The sequence below is a fragment of the Procambarus clarkii genome, chromosome 18 (genome assembly GCF_040958095.1).
Source record: "Procambarus clarkii isolate CNS0578487 chromosome 18, FALCON_Pclarkii_2.0, whole genome shotgun sequence".
Taxonomy (NCBI): domain Eukaryota; kingdom Metazoa; phylum Arthropoda; class Malacostraca; order Decapoda; family Cambaridae; genus Procambarus; species Procambarus clarkii.
Genome location: NC_091167.1, coordinates 22,107,351 through 22,126,781, shown reverse-complemented (window position 1 = coordinate 22,126,781; position 19,431 = coordinate 22,107,351). Strand labels below are relative to the sequence as shown.

At 52.9% G+C, this 19,431-nt stretch overlaps 1 protein-coding gene across 1 annotated transcript; it reads right to left on the bottom strand.

Annotated features, from left to right (window-relative positions):
- Positions 1-604: 604 nt before the first annotated feature.
- LOC138366005 (golgin subfamily A member 6-like protein 24) lies at positions 605-1,636 on the bottom strand. The gene has a single exon (XM_069326723.1). It carries the CDS (start codon positions 1,634-1,636, stop codon positions 605-607), a length of 1,032 nt encoding a protein of 343 aa, XP_069182824.1.
- Positions 1,637-19,431: the final 17,795 nt, after the last annotated feature.

The following is a 19,431-nucleotide window of genomic DNA, read 5'->3' as shown; positions in this document are numbered from 1 at the left end:
CCCACTCTCCCATTCTTCTCCTCCACCCCTCCTCTCACCTCACTCTCAATCTTCACTTATCTCTCTCTTTTCCTGTCTTCCCTCAATCTCCTTTCGTCGCCCTCCCCCCCCCCCTGTCTTCTCTCGAACTGTCTCTTTTTTTCTAGTCTTCCTCTCGTCCTTATACCCTTACCCTCAACATCATCACTCTCTACCCCTCCCCCACCCCTCTCTCTCTCTCTCTCTCTCTCTCTCTCTCTCTCTCTCTCTCTCTCTCTCTCTCTCTCTCTCTCTCTCTCTCTCTCTCTCTCTCTCTCTCTCTCTCTCTCTCTCCCTCTCCCCCCCCCCTCTCTCTCTCTCTCTCTCTCTCTCTCTCTCTCTCTCTCTCTCTCTCTCTCTCTCTCTCTCTCTCTCTCTCTCTCTCTCTCTCTCTCTCTCTCTCTCTCTCCCCCCCTCTCTCTCTCTCTCTCTCCCCCTCCCCCTCAATGTCTGACCTCAGACATTGATCACATACACACACACAAACAGACATTCTGTTGTATATATCTACCTGTCCTCTCAAATAATACATGACGTGGTGACGCTTAAATCACCCCAACGTAGAGAACACGGCGTACTATGTGAATCATTGCTGCTCACAGCCGTGAGCAGCAATGGTTGTAGAGGTACTGACTATGGGAGAGTTTTGTGGCAGTAATGTGAGAGTCGCTTGGTGGCGGCGACGACACGACCGCCTCTCCTCTTCCCTCGTCGTCTCCGCCTCTTCCGTCGTCGTCTCCTCCTCTTCCCTCGTCGTCTCCGCCTCTTCCGTCGTCGTCTCCGCCTCTTCCCTCGTCGTCTCCGCCTCTTCCCTCGTCGTCTCCGCCTCTTCCCTCGTCGTCTCCTCCTCTTTCGTCGTCGTCTCCGCCTCTTCCGTCGTCGTCTCCTCCTCTTCCCTCGTCGTCTCCGCCTCTTCCGTCGTCGTCTCCTCCTCTTCCGTCGTCGTCTCCTTCTCTTCCGTCGTCGTCTCCTCCTCTTCCGTCGTCGTCTCCTCCTCTTCCGTCGTCGTCTCCGCCTCTTCCGTCGTCGTCTCCTCCTCTTCCGTCGTCGTCTCCTCCTCTTCCGTCGCCGTCTCCTCCTCTTCCGTCGTCGTCTCCTCCTCTTCCGTCGTCGTCTCCTCCTCTTCCGTCGTCGTCTCCTCCTCTTCCCTCGTCGTCTCCGCCTCTTCCCTCGTCGTCTCCTCCTCTTCCGTCGTCGTTTCCTCCTCTTCCGTCGTCGTCTCCGCCTCTTCCCTCGTCGTCTCCTCCTCTTCCGTCGTCGTCTCCGCCTCTTCCGTCGTCGTCTCCGCCTCTTCCCTAGTCGTCTCCTCCTCTTCCGTCGTCGTCTCCTCCTCTTCCCTCGTCGTCTCCGCCTCTTCCCTCGTCGTCTCCTCCTCTTCCGTCGTCGTCTCCGCCTCTTCCGTCGTCGTCTCCGCCTCTTCCCTCGTCGTCTCCTCCTCTTCCGTCGTCGTCTCCGCCTCTTCCGTCGTCGTCTCCGCCTCTTCCCTAGTCGTCTCCTCCTCTTCCGTCGTCGTCTCCGCCTCTTCCCTCGTCGTCTCCTCCTCTTCCGTCGTCGTCTCCGCCTCTTCCGTCGTCGTCTCCCCCTCACAATAAATACCTTCCCTAACAACGTCCTCCATATTACCCACCTAACCTCAGCTGGCTGTTGTTCAGTGTGACACCAGAGGACTGGTGTGACACCAGAGGACTGGTGTGACACCAGAGGACTGGTGTGACACCAGAGGACTGGTGTGACACCAGAGGACTGGTGTGACACCAGAGGACTGGTGTGACACCAGAGGACTGGTGTGACACCAGACGACTGGTGTGACACCAGAGGACTGGTGTGACACCAGAGGACTGGTGTGACACCAGAGGACTGGTGTGACACCAGAGGACTGGTGTGACACCAGACGACTGGTGTGACACCAGAGGACTGGTGTGACACCAGAGGACTGGTGTGACACCAGAGGACTGGTGTGACACCAGAGGACTGGTGTGACACCAGAGGACTGGTGTGACACCAGAGGACTGGTGTGACACCAGACGACTGGTGTGACACCAGAGGACTGGTGTGACACCAGAGGACTGGTGTGACACCAGAGGACTGGTGTGACACCAGAGGACTGGTGTGACACCAGAGGACTGGTGTGACACCAGAGGACTGGTGTGACACCAGAGGACTGGTGTGACACCAGAGGACTGGTGTGACACCAGAGGACTGGTGTGACACCAGAGGACTGGTGTGACACCAGAGGACTGGTGTGACACCAGAGGACTGGTGTGACACCAGAGGACTGGTGTGACACCAGAGGACTGGTGTCACACCAGAGGACTGGTGTCACACCAGAGGACTGGTGTGACACCAGAGGACTGGTGTGACACCAGAGGACTGGTGTCACACCAGAGGACTGGTGTGACACCAGAGGACTGGTGTGACACCAGAGGACTGGTGTGACACCAGAGGACTGGTGTGACACCAGAGGACTGGTGTGACACCAGAGGACTGGTGTGACACCAGAGGACTGGTGTGACACCAGAGGACTGGTGTGACACCAGAGGACTGGTGTGACACCAGACGACTGGTGTGACACCAGAGGACTGGTGTGACACCAGAGGACTGGTGTGACACCAGAGGACTGGTGTGACACCAGACGACTGGTGTGACACCAGAGGACTGGTGTGACACCAGAGGACTGGTGTGACACCAGAGGACTGGTGTGACACCAGACGACTGGTGTGACACCAGAGGACTGGTGTGACACCAGAGGACTGGTGTGACACCAGAGGACTGGTGTGACACCAGACGACTGGTGTGAACACCATACTAGTCCTCACACTAACTACACGGTGGCCTTATCAAGCCATTAACCATGATGTGCTAGAGTGAGGGAGGCATCATGTCTATCTTCTATCCTGTATGTCTATCCTCTCTGTCGAATATTGGGTTTTCATTTGCCCTTTTGAGCCGGTCGGCCGAGCGGACAGCACGCTGGACTTGTGATCCTGTGGTCCTGGGTTCGATCCCAGGCGCCGGCGAGAAACATGGGGCAGAGTTTCTTTCACCCTATGCCCCTGTTACCTAGCAGTAAATAGGTACCTGGGTGTTAGCCAACTGTCACGGGCTGCTTCCTGCGGGTGGAGGCCTGGTCGAGGACCGGGCCGCGGGGACACTAAAGCCCCGAAATCATCTCAAGATAATCTCAAGATAACCTCTCCTAACTTGTGGGAGGTTTCTTGTCTTGAGTATTTTAGTATACATTTGAGCTAGCCAGCAAGACAGTAGTTGTGCAGCCTCCTTCAGCATCCTTGGTGAGAGTAGTTCTCGCCTCAGTGATGTTGTCACATCTAGTTCCTTCAGGTGTTTTCTTTCCTCTTCTATAGTGACTACAATATCATCCAGTGTTTCTTCTAGCCTTTCATCCTCCGACCCTTGGTCTCCACGCTGGCTCTAATGTAAAGACCTGAAATTTTGTTGTTGACGTCTTCACACACCTCACTATTATTTTCTGTGAGAGCTTCCCCTTGTCTCTTCAGTCTGAGTACTTGGTCTTGCACTATTGTTTTTCTCCTTTGGTTGTTCCTTAGCCAACCACTTGGGCTGGACGGTCTCGCTTCATGCAGGTCGGCGATCAATTCCCGACGGCCAAGTGGGCGCCATTCCTTCCCGACGTCCCATCCCAAATCCTTATCCTGACCCCTTCCAAGTGTTACAGTGTCATAATAGCTTGGCGCTTTCTGCTGATAATTCCCTTCCCATCTCCCACTGGGGTCACCGCGGAGTCCGTCATCACCGGGTGGTCGTCCCCGCCTCTGTAGTCTCTCCTTCACCAGGTGTCTCTGTGAAGCCAGTCCCACGTGTTCAAGAAGGATAGTAGAGTGTTGCTGGCTCCTGGAGGCGTCTCAGACTCTGTGTTCAACACGTGCTTCAGTTGCTTCAGTCTGGGTACACGTCTAGTGTGGTGGTGGTGCTTGTGGCTCGTCTCCTCTCACTCTTGTTGGTTCAGTGACGTGTTGCTTTATGAAGTTTTCGTCGGCCGTGTCTACTAGTCCTGCTCACCATGTCTCATCACCCTCCCTGGCATCATTATTTATTTGTCCAGTCTGTTTCCCTGCGGTGTAAGTCCCTCAGTCTTAGGATTTTAACTATTATTTCCCGTGATACATTTCTCCTTGCACTTGTTGTGTTCTTCCTTTAGTCTTGTGTTGTTCAGTGGGGGAGTGATACCACCGCTGGCACCATCTTGGTGGCTCCCACTGTTACTGTCCCCTAGCTCGTGTCCCCTAGCACGTGTCCCCCAGCACGTGTCCCCCAGCACGTGTCCCCCAGCACGTGTCCCCTAGCACGTGTCCCCCAGCACGTGTCCCCTAGCACGTGTCCCCTAGCACGTGTCCCCCAGCACGTGTCCCCCAGCACGTGTCCCCCAGCACGTGTCCCATAGCACGTGTCCCCCAGCACGTGTCCCCCAGCACGTGTCCCCCAGCACGTGTCCCCCAGCACGTGTCCCCCAGCACGTGTCCCCCAGCACGTGTCCCCTAGCACGTGTCCCCAGCGGTGGGAGGCAGGAGGAGGGGGGGGGACGGAGGAGAAGATGAGGATAAATGAGGGGCGTGTCTCAGCAAGGACAGCCTGTGTGTCCCTCATGCATGTTGTATAGTGACCTTTAGCAGGTCGTGCAGCGTCGTGAGGCTCTCCCTCCACCCTCCCACACGCCTATGTATCTATATATCTAAAGTGCCTCTTGAATACATCAACCTTTGTTCCGGCAATATTTCTTATGCTCGCTGGGAGGGTGTTGAACAACCGCGGACCTCTGATGTTATACAGTGCTCTCTGATTGTGCCTATGGCACCTCTGCTCTTCACTGGTTCTGTTCTGCATTTTCTTCCATATCTTTCGCTCCAGTATGTTGTTATTTTACTGTGTAGATTTGGGACCTGTCCCTCCAGTATCTTCCTTGTGTATAATATTTCGTATCTCTCTCGTCTCCTTTCTAGAGAGTACATTTGGAGAGCTTTGAGACGATTCCAATAATTTAGGTGCTTTATCGCGTCTATGCGTGCCGTATATGTTCTCTGTATTCCCTCTATTTCAGCAATCTCTCCTGCTCTGAAGGGGGAAGTGAGTACTGAGCAGTACTCAAGACGGGACAACACAAGTGACTTGAAGAGTACAACCATTGTGATGGGATCTCTGGACTTGAAAGTTCTCGTAATCCATCCTATCATTTTTCTGGCTGACGCAATATTTGCTTGGTTATGTTCTCTAAACGTTAGGTTAGGTTAGGTTAGGTTAGGTTACGTTACGTTACGTTACGTTACGTTACGTTAGGTTAGGTTAGGTTAGGTTACGTTACGTTACGTTAGGTTACGTTACGTTACGTTACGTTACGTTACGTTACGTTACGTTAGGTTACGTTAGGTTAGGTTACGTTACGTTACGTTACGTTAGGTTACGTTACGTTACGTTACGTTACGTTACGTTACGTTAGGTTAGGTTAGGTTAGGTTAGGTTAGGTTAGGTTAAGTTAGGTTAGGTCAGGTTAGGTTAGGTTACGTTACGTTAGGTTAGGTTAGGTTAGGTTAAGTTAGGCTTCACTCCCACCACGTACTTCAGTAGTGGCATAGGTGCCCTGGACGCCACCAGAACTTGTCATACTAGTCATATCTGGGGCATGACAAGTATGGCATATGTCCTGGACGACACTGAGCACTTTCCACTAGTCAGATAAGATGTCTCTGGATAGTGAAACAAAATATTCTCGAGATGTACGATCAGAGTTGAATTATTATTATTAGTATTATATGTAATTAAATAATTGATTTCCTTTAGATACATATAATATTATTATTATTGTGTTAGGGCGCCGCCGCCGCTGAAGAAGAAATGTGCAACAGTGAAGGGCAATTGTGCAGCTGTGGTGTAGAGGTACAGCTGCTACATGTGCAGCTGTGGTGTAGAGGTGCAGCTGCTACATGTGCAGCTGTGGTGTAGAGGTGCAGCTGCTACATGTGCAGCTGTGGTGTAGAGGTGCAGCTGCTACATGTGCAGCTGTGGTGTAAAGGTACAGCTGCTACATGTGCAGCTGTGGTGTAGAGGTACAGCTGCTACATGTGCAGCTGTGGTGTAGAGGTACAGCTGCTACATGTGCAGCTGTGGTGTAGAGGTACAGCTGCTACATGTGCAGCTGTGGTGTAGAGGTGCAGTTGTGGTGTAGAGGTACAGCTGTGGTGTAGAGGTACAGCTGTGGTGTACAGGTACAGCTGTGGTGTACAGGTACAGCTGTGGTGTAGAGGTACAGCTGTGGTGTAGAGGTGCAGCTGTGGTGTACAGGTACAGCTGTGATGTAGAGGTACAGCTGTGGTGTAGAGGTACAGCTGTGGTGTAGAGGTACAGCTGTGGTGTAGAGGTACAGCTGTGGTGTAGAGGTCCAGCTGCTATATGTGCAGCTGTGGTGTAGAGGTACAGCTGCTACATGTGCAGCTGTGGTGTAAAGGTCCAGCTGCTACATGTGCAGCTGTGGTGCATGGGTACAGCTGCTACATGTGCAGCTGTGGTGTAAAGGTCCAGCTGCTACATGTGCAGCTGTGGTGTAAAGGTCCAGCTGCTACATGTGCAGCTGTGGTGTAGAGGTACAGCTGCTACATGTGCAGCTGTGGTGCAGGGGTACAGCTGCGACATGTGCAGCTGTGGTGTAGAGGTACAGCTGCTACATGTGCAGCTGTGGTGTAGAGGTACAGCTGCTACATGTGCAGCTGTGGTGTAAAGGTCCAGCTGCTACATGTGCAGCTGTGGTGTAGAGGTACAGCTGATACATGTGCAGCTGTGGTGCAGGGGTACAGCTGCGACATGTGCAGCTGTGGTGTAGAGGTACAGCTGCTACATGTGCTGCTGTGGTGTAGAGGTACAGCTGCTACATGTGCAACTGTGGTGTAAAGGTCCAGCTGCTACATGTGCAGCTGTGGTGTAGAGGTACAGCTGCTACATGTGCAGCTGTGGTGCAGGGGTACAGCTGCGACATGTACACTTGTGGTGTAGAGGTACAGCTGCTACATGTGCAGCTGTGGTGTAGAGGTACAGCTGCTACATGTGCAGCTGTGGTGCAGGGGTACAGCTGCGACATGTGCAGCTGTGGTGTAGAGGTACAGCTGCTACATGTGCAGCTGTGGTGTAGAGGTACAGCTCCTACATGTGCAGCTGTGGTGTAAAGGTCCAGCTGCTACATGTGCAGCTGTGGTGTAGAGGTACAGCTGATACATGTGCAGCTGTGGTGCAGGGGTACAGCTGCGACATGTGCAGCTGTGGTGTAGAGGTACAGCTGCTACATGTGCAGCTGTGGTGTAGAGGTACAGCTGCTACATGTGCAACTGTGGTGTAAAGGTCCAGCTACTACATGTGCAGCTGTGGTGTAGAGGTACAGCTGCTACATGTGCAGCTGTGGTGCAGGGGTACAGCTGCGACATGTACACTTGTGGTGTAGAGGTACAGCTGCTACATGTGCAGCTGTGGTGTAGAGGTACAGCTGCTACATGTGCAGCTGTGGTGTAGAGGTACAGCTGCTACATGTGCAGCTGTGGTGCAGGGGTACAGCTGCGACATGTGCAGCTGTGGTGTAGGGGTACAGCTGTGGTGTAGAGGTATAGCGGCGACATGTGCAGCTGTGGTGTAGAGGTACAGCTGCTACATGTGCAGCTGTGGTGCAGGGGTACAGCTGCGACATGTGCAGCTGTGGTGTAGGGGTACAGCTGTGGTGTAGAGGTACAGCGGCTACATGTGCAGCTGTGGTGTAGAGGTACAGCTGCTACATGTGCAGCTGTGGTGTAGGGGTACAGCTGTGGTGTAGAGGTACAGCGGCTACATGTGCAGCTGTGGTGTAGAGGTACAGCTGCTACGTGTGCAGCTGTGGTGTAGAGGTACAGCTGCTACATGTGCAGCTGTGGTGCAGGGGTACAGCTGCGACATGTACACTTGTGGTGTAGAGGTACAGCTGCTACATGTGCAGCTGTGGTGTAAAGGTCCAGCTGCGACATGTGCAGCTGTGGTGTAGAGGTACAGCTGCTACATGTGCAGCTGTGGTGCAGGGGTACAGCTGCGACATGTGCAGCTGTGGTGTAGGGGTACAGCTGTGGTGTAGAGGTACAGCGGCTACATGTGCAGCTGTGGTGTAGAGGTACAGCTGCTACATGTGCAGCTGTGGTGTAGGGGTACAGCTGTGGTGTAGAGGTACAGCGGCTACATGTGCAGCTGTGGTGTAGAGGTACAGCTGCTACATGTGCAGCTGTGGTGTAAAGGTACAGCTGCTACATGTGCAGCTGTGGTGTAGAGGTACACCTGCTACGTGTGCAGCTGTGGTGTAGAGGTACACCTGCTACGTGTGCAGCTGTGGTGTAGAGGTACACCTGCCACATGTGCAGCTGTGGTGCAGAGGTACACCTGCTACGTGTGCAGCTGTGGTGTAGAGGTACAGCTGCTACATGTACAGCTGTGGTGCAGGGGTACAGCTGCGACATATGCAGCTGTGGTGTAGAGGTACAGCTGCTACATGTACAGCTGTGGTGTAGAGGTACAGCTGTGGTGTAGAGGTACAGCTGTGGTGTAGAGGTACAGCTGTGGTGTAGAGGCACAGCTGCTACATGTACAGCTGTGGTGTAGAGGCACAGCTGCTACATATACCGCTGTAATGAGGGAAGAACAGTTCGTACCGGTAAAAGCAAGTAAGCTGCAGGTCTAATTTTTGTTTAATGTTATAATTTGTTAATTAAAAGATTATCGAACTTGACTTGTATTTCTGAGGTGATTCTATGGTCAAGATCCGTGAGAGATTATATCAGAGGTTTGGACAGGGACGCAACTTTAGTGCTTGCCATATGCGGTGTTGTGCCTATGTAGTCCGCAGGTTGTCAGGGAAGAGTATAGGAGGCAGCCGTCACGTCCTTAGCTCTACCACACGCCTAGGCTAATGGTGTTGATATCTAACATGGTGACCACCAAAGACCAATGTTGCAGGAGGTGGCAAGAGAGGTGTTGCAGGAGGTGGCAAGAGCAGTGTTGCAGGGGGCGGGGTGGGCGTCTCCTGGACGATGGAGCCGTCAGTGATGACAGGAACATCGCCCGCCCCGCTCAAGGAGCCTCGGCCCCGTGTACATTTCACCACACAAAAGGGGTGGCCGCTATACTGCGCAGTGCCGCCAGTCATGCCCACCACACCGCCAGGGCACTGCCCCCCTCCCTAAATGCCCCCGTCTGTGCCTAGTGCGAGCCCAGCAGCTCCATTAACTCCGTCGGGTCATCTATACCACCGTTATGTTGGGGTGGGCCGTCGAGGCCTGGAGTGTTGACGTCGGTTAGACTCCGTGGCGGCGGTGGCGGGCGCTGGCAGGGCTGCCCGCGCAGGATATGGTTACAGGATGGTTGCTGAGGACTCCTGGGACTCCTGGGACTCCTGGGACTCCTGGGATCCTCTCGATACAATGACAAAGGTTTCCAACCCCTTATGGGACCGCAGGTGCTGGGGGCATCGCTACCCGAATTTTGCCCCGTCGGCTGTAGTTCCTTTATAAAGGTTGGTCCATTACTTTATAAAGTTACCATGTTGGTTTATCACTTTACACACTTACTTTGTTGGTTTATTACTTATCAGACTTACGACGAAGACATTTTACTTTGCATTACTTGTTGGTTTATTGATTTAAGAAATTACAATCCTGGTTTACTACTTGAATAGGCTACGATGATAAGTGGTTAGTCCGAGGATCAACGTCCTGGCGGCCCGGTCTCTGAAAAGGCCTCCTGATTGGTCAATCAGGCTGTTGGACGCGTCTGCTCACAGCCTGCCGTATGAATCACAGCCTGGTTGATCAGGAATCCTTTGGAGGTGTTTATCGAGTTCTCTCTTGAACACTGTGAGGGGTCGGCCAGTTATGTCCCTTATGTGTAGTGGAAGCGTGTTGAACAGTCTCGGGCCTCTGATGTTGATAGTTCTCTCTTGAACACTGTGAGGGGTCGGCCAGTTATGCCCCTTATGTGTAGTGGAAGCGTGTTGAACAGTCTCGGGCCTCTGATGTTGATAGATTTCTCTCTCTCAGAGTACCTGTTGCACCTCTGCTCTTCAACAGGGGTATTCTGCACATCCTGCCATGTCTTCTGGTCTCATGTGATGTTATTTCTGAGTGCAGGTTTGGGACCAGCCCCTCTAATATTTTCCACGTGTAAATTATTATGTATCTCTCCCGCCTGCGCTCAAGGGAGTACAGTTTTAGGCTCTTTAGTCGGTCCCAATAGTTTAGATGTTTTACTGAGTGGATTCTAGCAGTAAAGGATCTCTGCACGCTCTCCAGGTCAGCAATTTCTCCAGCTTTGAAAGGGGCTGTCATTGTGCAGCAGTACTCCACTCTAGAGAGCACAAGCGCTTTGAAAAGTATCATCATCGGTATAGCATCTCTAGTGTGAAAAGTTCTTGTTATCCAACCTGTCATTTTTCTTGCAGTTGTGACGGCTACTTTATTGTGTTCTTTAAAGGTAAGGTCTTCCGACATGAGTACACCCAGATCCTTTACATTGCCTTTTCGTTCTATGTTATGATTTGCCTGAGTTTTGTACGTGGTTTCCGTTTTTATATTTTCATTTTTTCCATAGCGCATGAGCTGGAACTTATCCTCGTTAAACACCATATTATTTTCTGTAGCCCATAGAAAGACCTGCTCTACATCTGACTGGAGGTTCGCCGTGTCCTCTATGTTGCCTACTCTCATGAAGATCCTAGTGTCATCTGCAGTGGACGATACAGTACACATCCTTATCTGAACTTAGAAGTAAATAATCACCTAAGTGACAGGTATATATTTTTCCTTCCAGATTATTGTCTTCCTGATCAGTTCATCGTTATTTGTGGAATTAAGGTCTAGTGGGTTTTCTTGTCGGGTTCTACTGTTTGATGGTGTAAGGCACATGTGTCACACATGTGTAGAGGTCACATGTGTGTGTGACTGTCCATGTAGAGGTCACATGTGTGTGTGTGACTGTCCATGTAGAGGTCACATGTGTGTGTGACTGTCCATGTAGAGGTCACATGTGTGTGTGACTGTCCATGTAGAGGTCACATGTGTGTGTGACTGTCCATGTAGAGGTCACATGTGTGTGTGACTGTCCATGTAGAGGTCACATGTGTGTGTGACTGTCCATGTAGAGGTCACATGTGTGTGTGACTGTCCATGTAGAGGTCACATGTGTGTGTGTGACTGTCCATGTAGAGGTCACATGTGTGTGTGTGACTGTCCATGTAGAGGTCACATGTGTGTGTGACTGTCCATGTAGAGGTCACATGTGTGTGTGACTGTCCATGTAGAGGTCATATATGTGTGTGACTGTCCATGTAGAGGTCACATGTGTGTGTGACTGTCCATGTAGAGGTCACATGTGTGTGTGACTGTCCATGTAGAGGTCACATGTGTGTGTGACTGTCCATGTAGAGGTCATATATGTGTGTGACTGTCCATGTAGAGGTCACATGTGTGTGTGACTGTCCATGTAGAGGTCACATGTGTGTGTGACTGTCCATGTAGAGGTCATATATGTGTGTGACTGTCCATGTAGAAGTCACATGTGTGTGTGACTGTCCATGTAGAGGTCACATGTGTGTGTGACTGTCCATGTAGAGGTCACATGTGTGTGTGACTGTCCATGTAGAGGTCATATATGTGTGTGACTGTCCATGTAGAGGTCACATGTGTGTGTGACTGTCCATGTAGAGGTCATATATGTGTGTGACTGTCCATGTAGAGGTCACATGTGTGTGTGACTGTCCATGTAGAGGTCACATGTGTGTGTGACTGTCCATGTAGAGGTCACATGTGTGTGTGACTGTCCATGTAGAGGTCATATATGTGTGTGACTGTCCATGTAGAGGTCACATGTGTGTGTGACTGTCCATGTAGAGGTCATATGTGTGTGTGACTGTCCATGTAGAGGTCACATGTGTGTGTGACTGTCCATGTAGAGGTCATATATGTGTGTGACTGTCCATGTAGAGGTCACATGTGTGTGTGACTGTCCATGTAGAGGTCACATGTGTGTGTGACTGTCCATGTAGAGGTCACATGTGTGTGTGTGACTGTCCATGTAGAGGTCACATGTGTGTGTGACTGTCCATGTAGAGGTCACATGTGTGTGTGTGACTGTCCATGTAGAGGTCACATGTGTGTGTGTGACTGTCCATGTAGAGGTCACATGTGTGTGTGACTGTTCATGTAGAGGTCACATGTGTGTGTGACTGTCCATGTAGAGGTCACATGTGTGTGTGTGACTGTCCATGTAGAGGTCACATGTGTGTGTGACTGTCCATGTAGAGGTCATATATGTGTGTGACTGTCCATGTAGAGGTCACATGTGTGTGTGACTGTCCATGTAGAGGTCACATGTGTGTGTGACTGTCCATGTAGAGGTCACATGTGTGTGTGACTGTCCATGTAGAGGTCACATGTGTGTGTGACTGTCCATGTAGAGGTCACATGTGTGTGTGACTGTCCATGTAGAGGTCACATGTGTGTGTGACTGTCCATGTAGAGGTCACATGTGTGTGTGACTGTCCATGTAGAGGTCACATGTGTGTGTGTGACTGTCCATGTAGAGGTCACATGTGTGTGTGACTGTCCATGTAGAGGTCACATGTGTGTGTGACTGTCCATGTAGAGGTCACATGTGTGTGTGACTGTTCATGTAGAGGTCACATGTGTGTGTGACTGTCCATGTAGAGGTCACATGTGTGTGTGACTGTCCATGTAGAGGTCACATGTGTGTGTGACTGTTCATGTAGACAGCTTCCTGAGAGTCTCGCGGGTCTATGACTGTATTTGGATTTGTTCTTCCGTGTTGGGAGACGCTGGTGTTGATCTTTGTGACACAGCCCGACACCTCCGCCAGGTGACGGTGTCGTCATAGCTGAGGTGACACTGTGACACAACGAGGACGCCACCCACCACCACACAGATGGCAACACCACACAGATGGCACCACCACACAGATGGCAACACGACACAGATGGCAACACGACACAGCTGGCACCACCACACAGATGGCACCACGACACAGATGGCACCACGACACAGATGGCACCACGACACAGATGGCAACACGACACAGATGGCACCACGACACAGATGGCAACACAGGCAGGGACCCGCCAGAGGCAACAGGACATACTTGTGTCGTCTCAGGAACACGACCCCAACAGCTTCTACTAAATCCGTGTTAGCTGGGACCTTTTCCCGTCTCTCCACCCCTTTTGTGGGGAGCCGCGGAGGAACGTGTCCCATTGTTGGCCTCCGTGGCTGGCCGGGGCTCTCCTGGGCCTCTCCGTGGCTGGCCGGGGCTCTCCTGGGCCTCTCCGTGGCCTCACCTCCGTGTAAACTAACCCGTTACAAAGAATTCCCACGGAAGCTTTTTAGCGCGTACCTGCGGCGGCGGTGTACGTTTAGGCTTAGATACACGGGGAGGCAGGACACGGAGTGGCAGGACACGGGGAGGCAGGACACGGGGTAGCAGGACACGGAGGAGGCAGCCACGGTGGCAGGACACAGTCACTGGCGTCAATGTTAAAAACAAAAATCTTTAATCTGTTGATGTTACTGTGATATCTTTGCTTCTGGTTAGTCTTCAAGAGTCACATGAAGGTCTTCCAGCCCCGCCCGCCCCCCCCCCCCCCGTGACCACCATAACTCCTGGTGCGTCTCTTGTCGTCGTCGCCAGCACCACACGACCTTGCTCTACAACACTCCATCACCACAACACAGTGTGACACTGACGCGACTGGGAAAGAAGAAGGAATCTCTTCAGGAAGCCGCAGGGAGCAGCCGCAGGGAGTATAGCCACAGGGAGCAGCAGCCGCAGGGAGCAGCCTCAGGGAGTAGCCTCAGGGAGCAGCCGCAGGGAGTAGCCGCAGGGAGCAGCCGCAGGGAGCAGCAGCCACAGGGAGCAGCAGCCGCAGGGAGCAGCAGCCACAGGGAGCAGCAGCCGCAGGGAGCAGCAGCCTCCGCACCCTCCAGGCGCACAGGTCCGCGCTCGTGTCCCAGCGCCCACCGCGGCTTTTATTTTTTTTGGCGGGAATGTAGGGTTTTTTACCCCGACCTTCGCGTGGCGGGGATAAAAGGAGTGAAGTTTGATACTCTTTTTTTTCATCTTTTTATACCGTTTTTTTCCCCTTGTGCGTGAGTTTGTGGTCTCATATGGTGTTTGTCCGAGTCAATGGCCACTTTGGAGTGTAATGGGGGATGAAATGTGGCGGTGGTCCGTCCTTGTCAACTCTTTCCGCAGACATCGACTAGTTGCTCTTTAAGGAAGAGTTGGAACCTGAGCCACGTTTTTTATGTTCCGTGAAGCGTGAGGCTACTCACTCCGCCTCATTACGTCCTCATGAGAACTTTGTGAGTTTCTAATTGAGGTATTATGAGGTGACGGTAACAAGCAGGTCCAGCAGGTGGACACACCGCCATAGTGACAGTATTGGGCAGCGCCACTCATCCTGTGAGTGGACACACCGCCATAGTGACAGTATTGGGCAGCGCCACTCATCCTGTGAGTGGACACACCGCCATAGTGACAGTATTGGGCAGCTCCACTCATCCTGTGAGTGGACACACCGCCATAGTGACAGTATTGGGCAGCTCCACTCATCCTGTGAGTGGACACACCGCCATAGTGACAGTATTGGGCAGCTCCACTCATCCTGTGAGTGGACACACCACCATAGTGACAGTACTGGGCAGCGCCACTCATCCTGTGAGTGGACACACCACCATAGTGACAGTATTGGGCAGCGCCACTCATCCTGTGAGTGGACACACCACCATAGTGACAGTATTGGGCAGCGCCACTCATCCTGTGAGTGGACACACCACCATAGTGACAGTATTGGGCAGCGCCACTCATCCTGTGAGTGGACACACTGCCATAGTGACAGTACTGGGCAGCACCACTCATCCTGTGAGTGGAGACACCGCCATAGTGACAGTACTGGGCAGCGCCACTCATCCTGTGAGTGGACACACTGCCATAGTGACAGTACTGGGCAGCGTCACTCATCCTCTGAGTGGACACACTGCCATAGTGACAGTATTGGGCAGCGTCACTCATCCTCTGAGTGGACACACTGCCATAGTGACAGTATTGAGCAGCGTCACTCATCCTCTGAGTGGACACACTGCCATAGTGACAGTACTGGGCAGCGCCACTCATCCTGTGAGTGAACACACTGCCATAGTGACCGTATTGGGCAGCGTCACTCATCCTCTGAGTGGACACACTGCCATAGTGACAATATTGGGCAGCGTCACTCATCCTCTGAGTGGACACACTGCCATAGTGACAGTATTCGGCAGCGCCACTCATCCTGTGAGTGGACACACCACCATAGTGACAGTATTGGGCAGCGTCACTCATCCTGTGAGTGGACACACCGCCATAGTGACAGTATTGTGCAGCGTCACTCATCCTCTGAGTGGACACACTGCCATAGTGACAGTATTGGGCAGCGCCACTCATCCTGTGAGTGGACACACCGCCATAGTGACAGTATTGGGCAGCGCCACTCATCCTGTGAGTGGACACACTGCCATAGTGACAGTATTGGGCAGCGCCACTCATCCTGTGAGTGGACACACCACCATAGTGACAGTATTGGGCAGCTCCACTCATCCTGTGAGTGGACACACCACCATAGTGACAGTATTGGGCAGCGTCACTCATCCTGTGAGTGGACACACCGCCATAGTGACAGTACTGGGCAGCGCCACTCATCCTGTGAGTGAACACACCGCCATAGTGACAGTATTGGGCAGCGTCACTCATCCTGTGAGTGAACACACCGCCATAGTGGCAGTACTGGGCAGCGCCACTCATCCTCTGAGTGGACACACTGCCATAGTGACAGTATTGGGCAGCGCCACTCATCCTGTTAGTGGACACACTGCCATAGTGACAGTACTGGGCAGCGCCACTCATCCTGTGAGTGGACACACTGCCATAGTGACAGTACTGGGCAGCGCCACTCATCCTGTGAGTGGACACACCGCCATAGTGACAGTACTGGGCAGCGCCACTCATCCTGTGAGTGGACACACCGCCATAGTGACAGTACTGGGCAGCGTCACTCATCCTCTGAGTGGACACACTGCCATAGTGACAGTATTGGGCAGCGCCACTCATCCTGTGAGTGGACACACCGCCATAGTGACAGTATTGGGCAGCGCCACTCATCCTGTGAGTGGACACACCGCCATAGTGACAGTATTGGGCAGCGCCACTCATCTTGTGAGTGGACACACTGCCATAGTGACAGTATTGGGCAGCGCCACTCATCCTGTGAGTGGACACACCACCATAGTGACAGTATTGGGCAGCTCCACTCATCCTGTGAGTGGACACACCACCATAGTGACAGTATTGCGAAGCGTCACTCATCCTGTGAGTGGACACACCGCGATAGTGACAGTACTGGGCAGTGCCACTCATCCTGTGAGTGAACACACCGCCATAGTGACAGTACTGGGCAGCGCCACTCAACCTGTGAGTGAACACACCGCCATAGTGACAGTATTGGGCAGCGTCACTCATCCTGTGAGTGAACACACCGCCATAGTGACAGTACTGGGCAGCGCCACTCATCCTCTGAGTGGACACACTGCCATAGTGACAGTACTGGGCAGCGCCACTCATCCTGTGAGTGGACACACCGCCATAGTGACAGTATTGGGCAGCGTCACTCATCCTGTGAGTGGACACACCGCCATAGTGACAGTATTGGGCAGCGCCACTCATCCTGTGAGTGGACACACAGCCATAGTGACAGTACTGGGCAGCGTCACTCATCCTGTGAGTGGACACACCGCCATAGTGACAGTATTGGGCAGCGCCACTCATCCTGTGAGTGGACACACCGCCATAGTGACAGTACTGGGCAGCGTCACTCATCCTGTGAGTGGACACACCGCCATAGTGACAGTACAGGGCAGCGTCACTCATCCTGTGAGTGGACACACCGCCATAGTGACAGTATTGGGCAGCGCCACTCATCCTGTGAGTGGACACACCGCCATAGTGACAGTATTGGGCAGCGCCACTCATCCTCTAAGTGGACACACTGCCATAGTGACAGTATTGGGCAGCGCCACTCATCCTGTGAGTGGACACACCGCCATAGTGACAGTATTGGTCAGCGCCACTCATCCTGTGAGTGGACACACCGCCATAGTGACAGTATTGGGCAGCGTCACTCATCCAGTGAGTGGACACACCGCCATAGTGACAGTATTGGGCAGCGCCACTCATCCTGTAAGTGGACACACCGCCATAGTGACAGTATTGGGCAGCGCCACTCATCCTGTGAGTGGACACACTGCCATAGTGAGAGTATTGGGCAGCGCCACTCATCCTGTGAGTGGACACACCGCCATAGTGACAGTATTGGGCAGCGCCACTCATCCTGTGAGTGGACACACCGCCATAGTGACAGTATTGGGCAGCGCCACTCATCCTGTGAGTGGACACACTGCCATAGTGACAGTACTGGGCAGCGCCACTCATCCTGTGAGCGGACACACCGCCATAGTGACAGTATTGGGCAGCGTCACTCATCCTGTGAGTGAACACACCACCATAGTGACAGTATTGGGCAGCGCCACTCATCCTGTGAGTGGACACACCGCCATAGTGACAGTATTGGGCAGCGCCACTCATCCTGTGAGTGGACACACCGCCATAGTGACAGTATTGGGCAGCGCCACTCATCCTGTGAGCGGACACACCGCCATAGTGACAGTATTGGGCAGCGCCACTCATCCTGTGAGTGGACACACCACCATAGTGACAGTATTGGGCAGCGCCACTCATCCTGTGAGTGGACACACTGCCATAGTGACAGTATTGGGCAGCGCCACTCATCCTGTGAGTGGACACACCGCCATAGTGACAGTATTGGGCAGCGCCACTCATCCTGTGAGTGGACACACCGCCATAGTGACAGTATTGGGCAGCGCCACTCATCTTGTGAGTGGACACACCGCCTGTTACGAACCCGGATCCAGCGTCCGAGCCTGGAGCAGTGACAACCACGCCATCTGTGGGTCAGCTCCCGAAACCCCCGCCAAGCGGACGACGACACCTGGTGAGGACAGCGTGTACTGGCCTCGAGGACCAGTTTCCAGTCTGGTTCAGCGCTCAACACCGCCACTCCTGACCTCTGGTGAGGTGGTGCTCCGACGACAGCGCCATCTATGGACTGGATACGTCAGGTGTTTGTGCCCGAGCCCGTAAGTGAGGTGTATTAGTGTCCCGGTTATTGATGACGTGTCTGCTTACAGAGCCGACCTGGGACCACTGTGATGGAAGTGGAGTCAGTCTACCCGAGGAAGCCAGTCTCCATACCTTGAAGTTTGCTGCAGCTGTTGTGAAGTCGCCCCCCCCGGAAGAACACTGTGGTGTGTTAGCCTGCCAGTGGAGTGGCAGTGAAAGGATTTACCCGGGACCGACTGTTGGAGACGATCATCCACTGGGGTACTGAAGACAGGAGAGTGACTTGTGTTGTCACACGAGGCTCCTGTCTAGGGCGTTCCCCTTTTATCGTTCGTGGAGTGGCCGTACCAGCCTTGTTAGCTCAGAACCTGCCAGCAGACCAGCTGGACGTGTGGTTGACGGCCTCCACGGCGGTGCCCCCAGTGGACCTGTGTTTTGGCTGACCTGTGGCCCGGGTAGGCTCGGCATTCTCAGAGGACACGTCGTGAGGCCACGAAGAAAGCACCGCGGACTCAGCACCTAGCTTCTGGATCCAGAGTCTTCAGCAGAAGACTAATTTGTGGATTAATCCCCTTGTAAAGTGTTAATACCCCTCCCCCTTGTGCACTCTTTTATTTTATATATTTAATCGGTGATGGTGTTAATTATAATATTAAGTTCTTAGCTTTCTTTCCCTACTCCCTTTAAGTTACTTGCGTCACGGATCTCATCCCTTGATAGCCACTACTGGCTTGGGAACAGATATATATCTCTGACTCTAACAACATCAGTGAGAACCCCGTTGCGTCCCGAGAGGGCCGTAACACCGCCATAGTGACAGTATTGGGCAGCGCCACTCATCCTGTGAGTAGACACACCGCCATAGTGACAGTATTGGGCAGCGCCACTCATCCTGTGAGTAGACACACCACCATAGTGACAGTATTGAGCAGCGCCACTCATCCTGTGAGTAGACACACCACCATAGTGACAGTATTGGGCAGCGCCACTCATCCTGTGAGTAGACACACCACCATAGTGACAGTATTGGGCAGCGCCACTCATCCTGTGAGTAGACACACCACCATAGTGACAGTATTATCCACTGACAGGATGAGAGGTGATGCCCAATACTGTCACTATGGCGGTGTGTTCACTCACACGTGTTTTTAT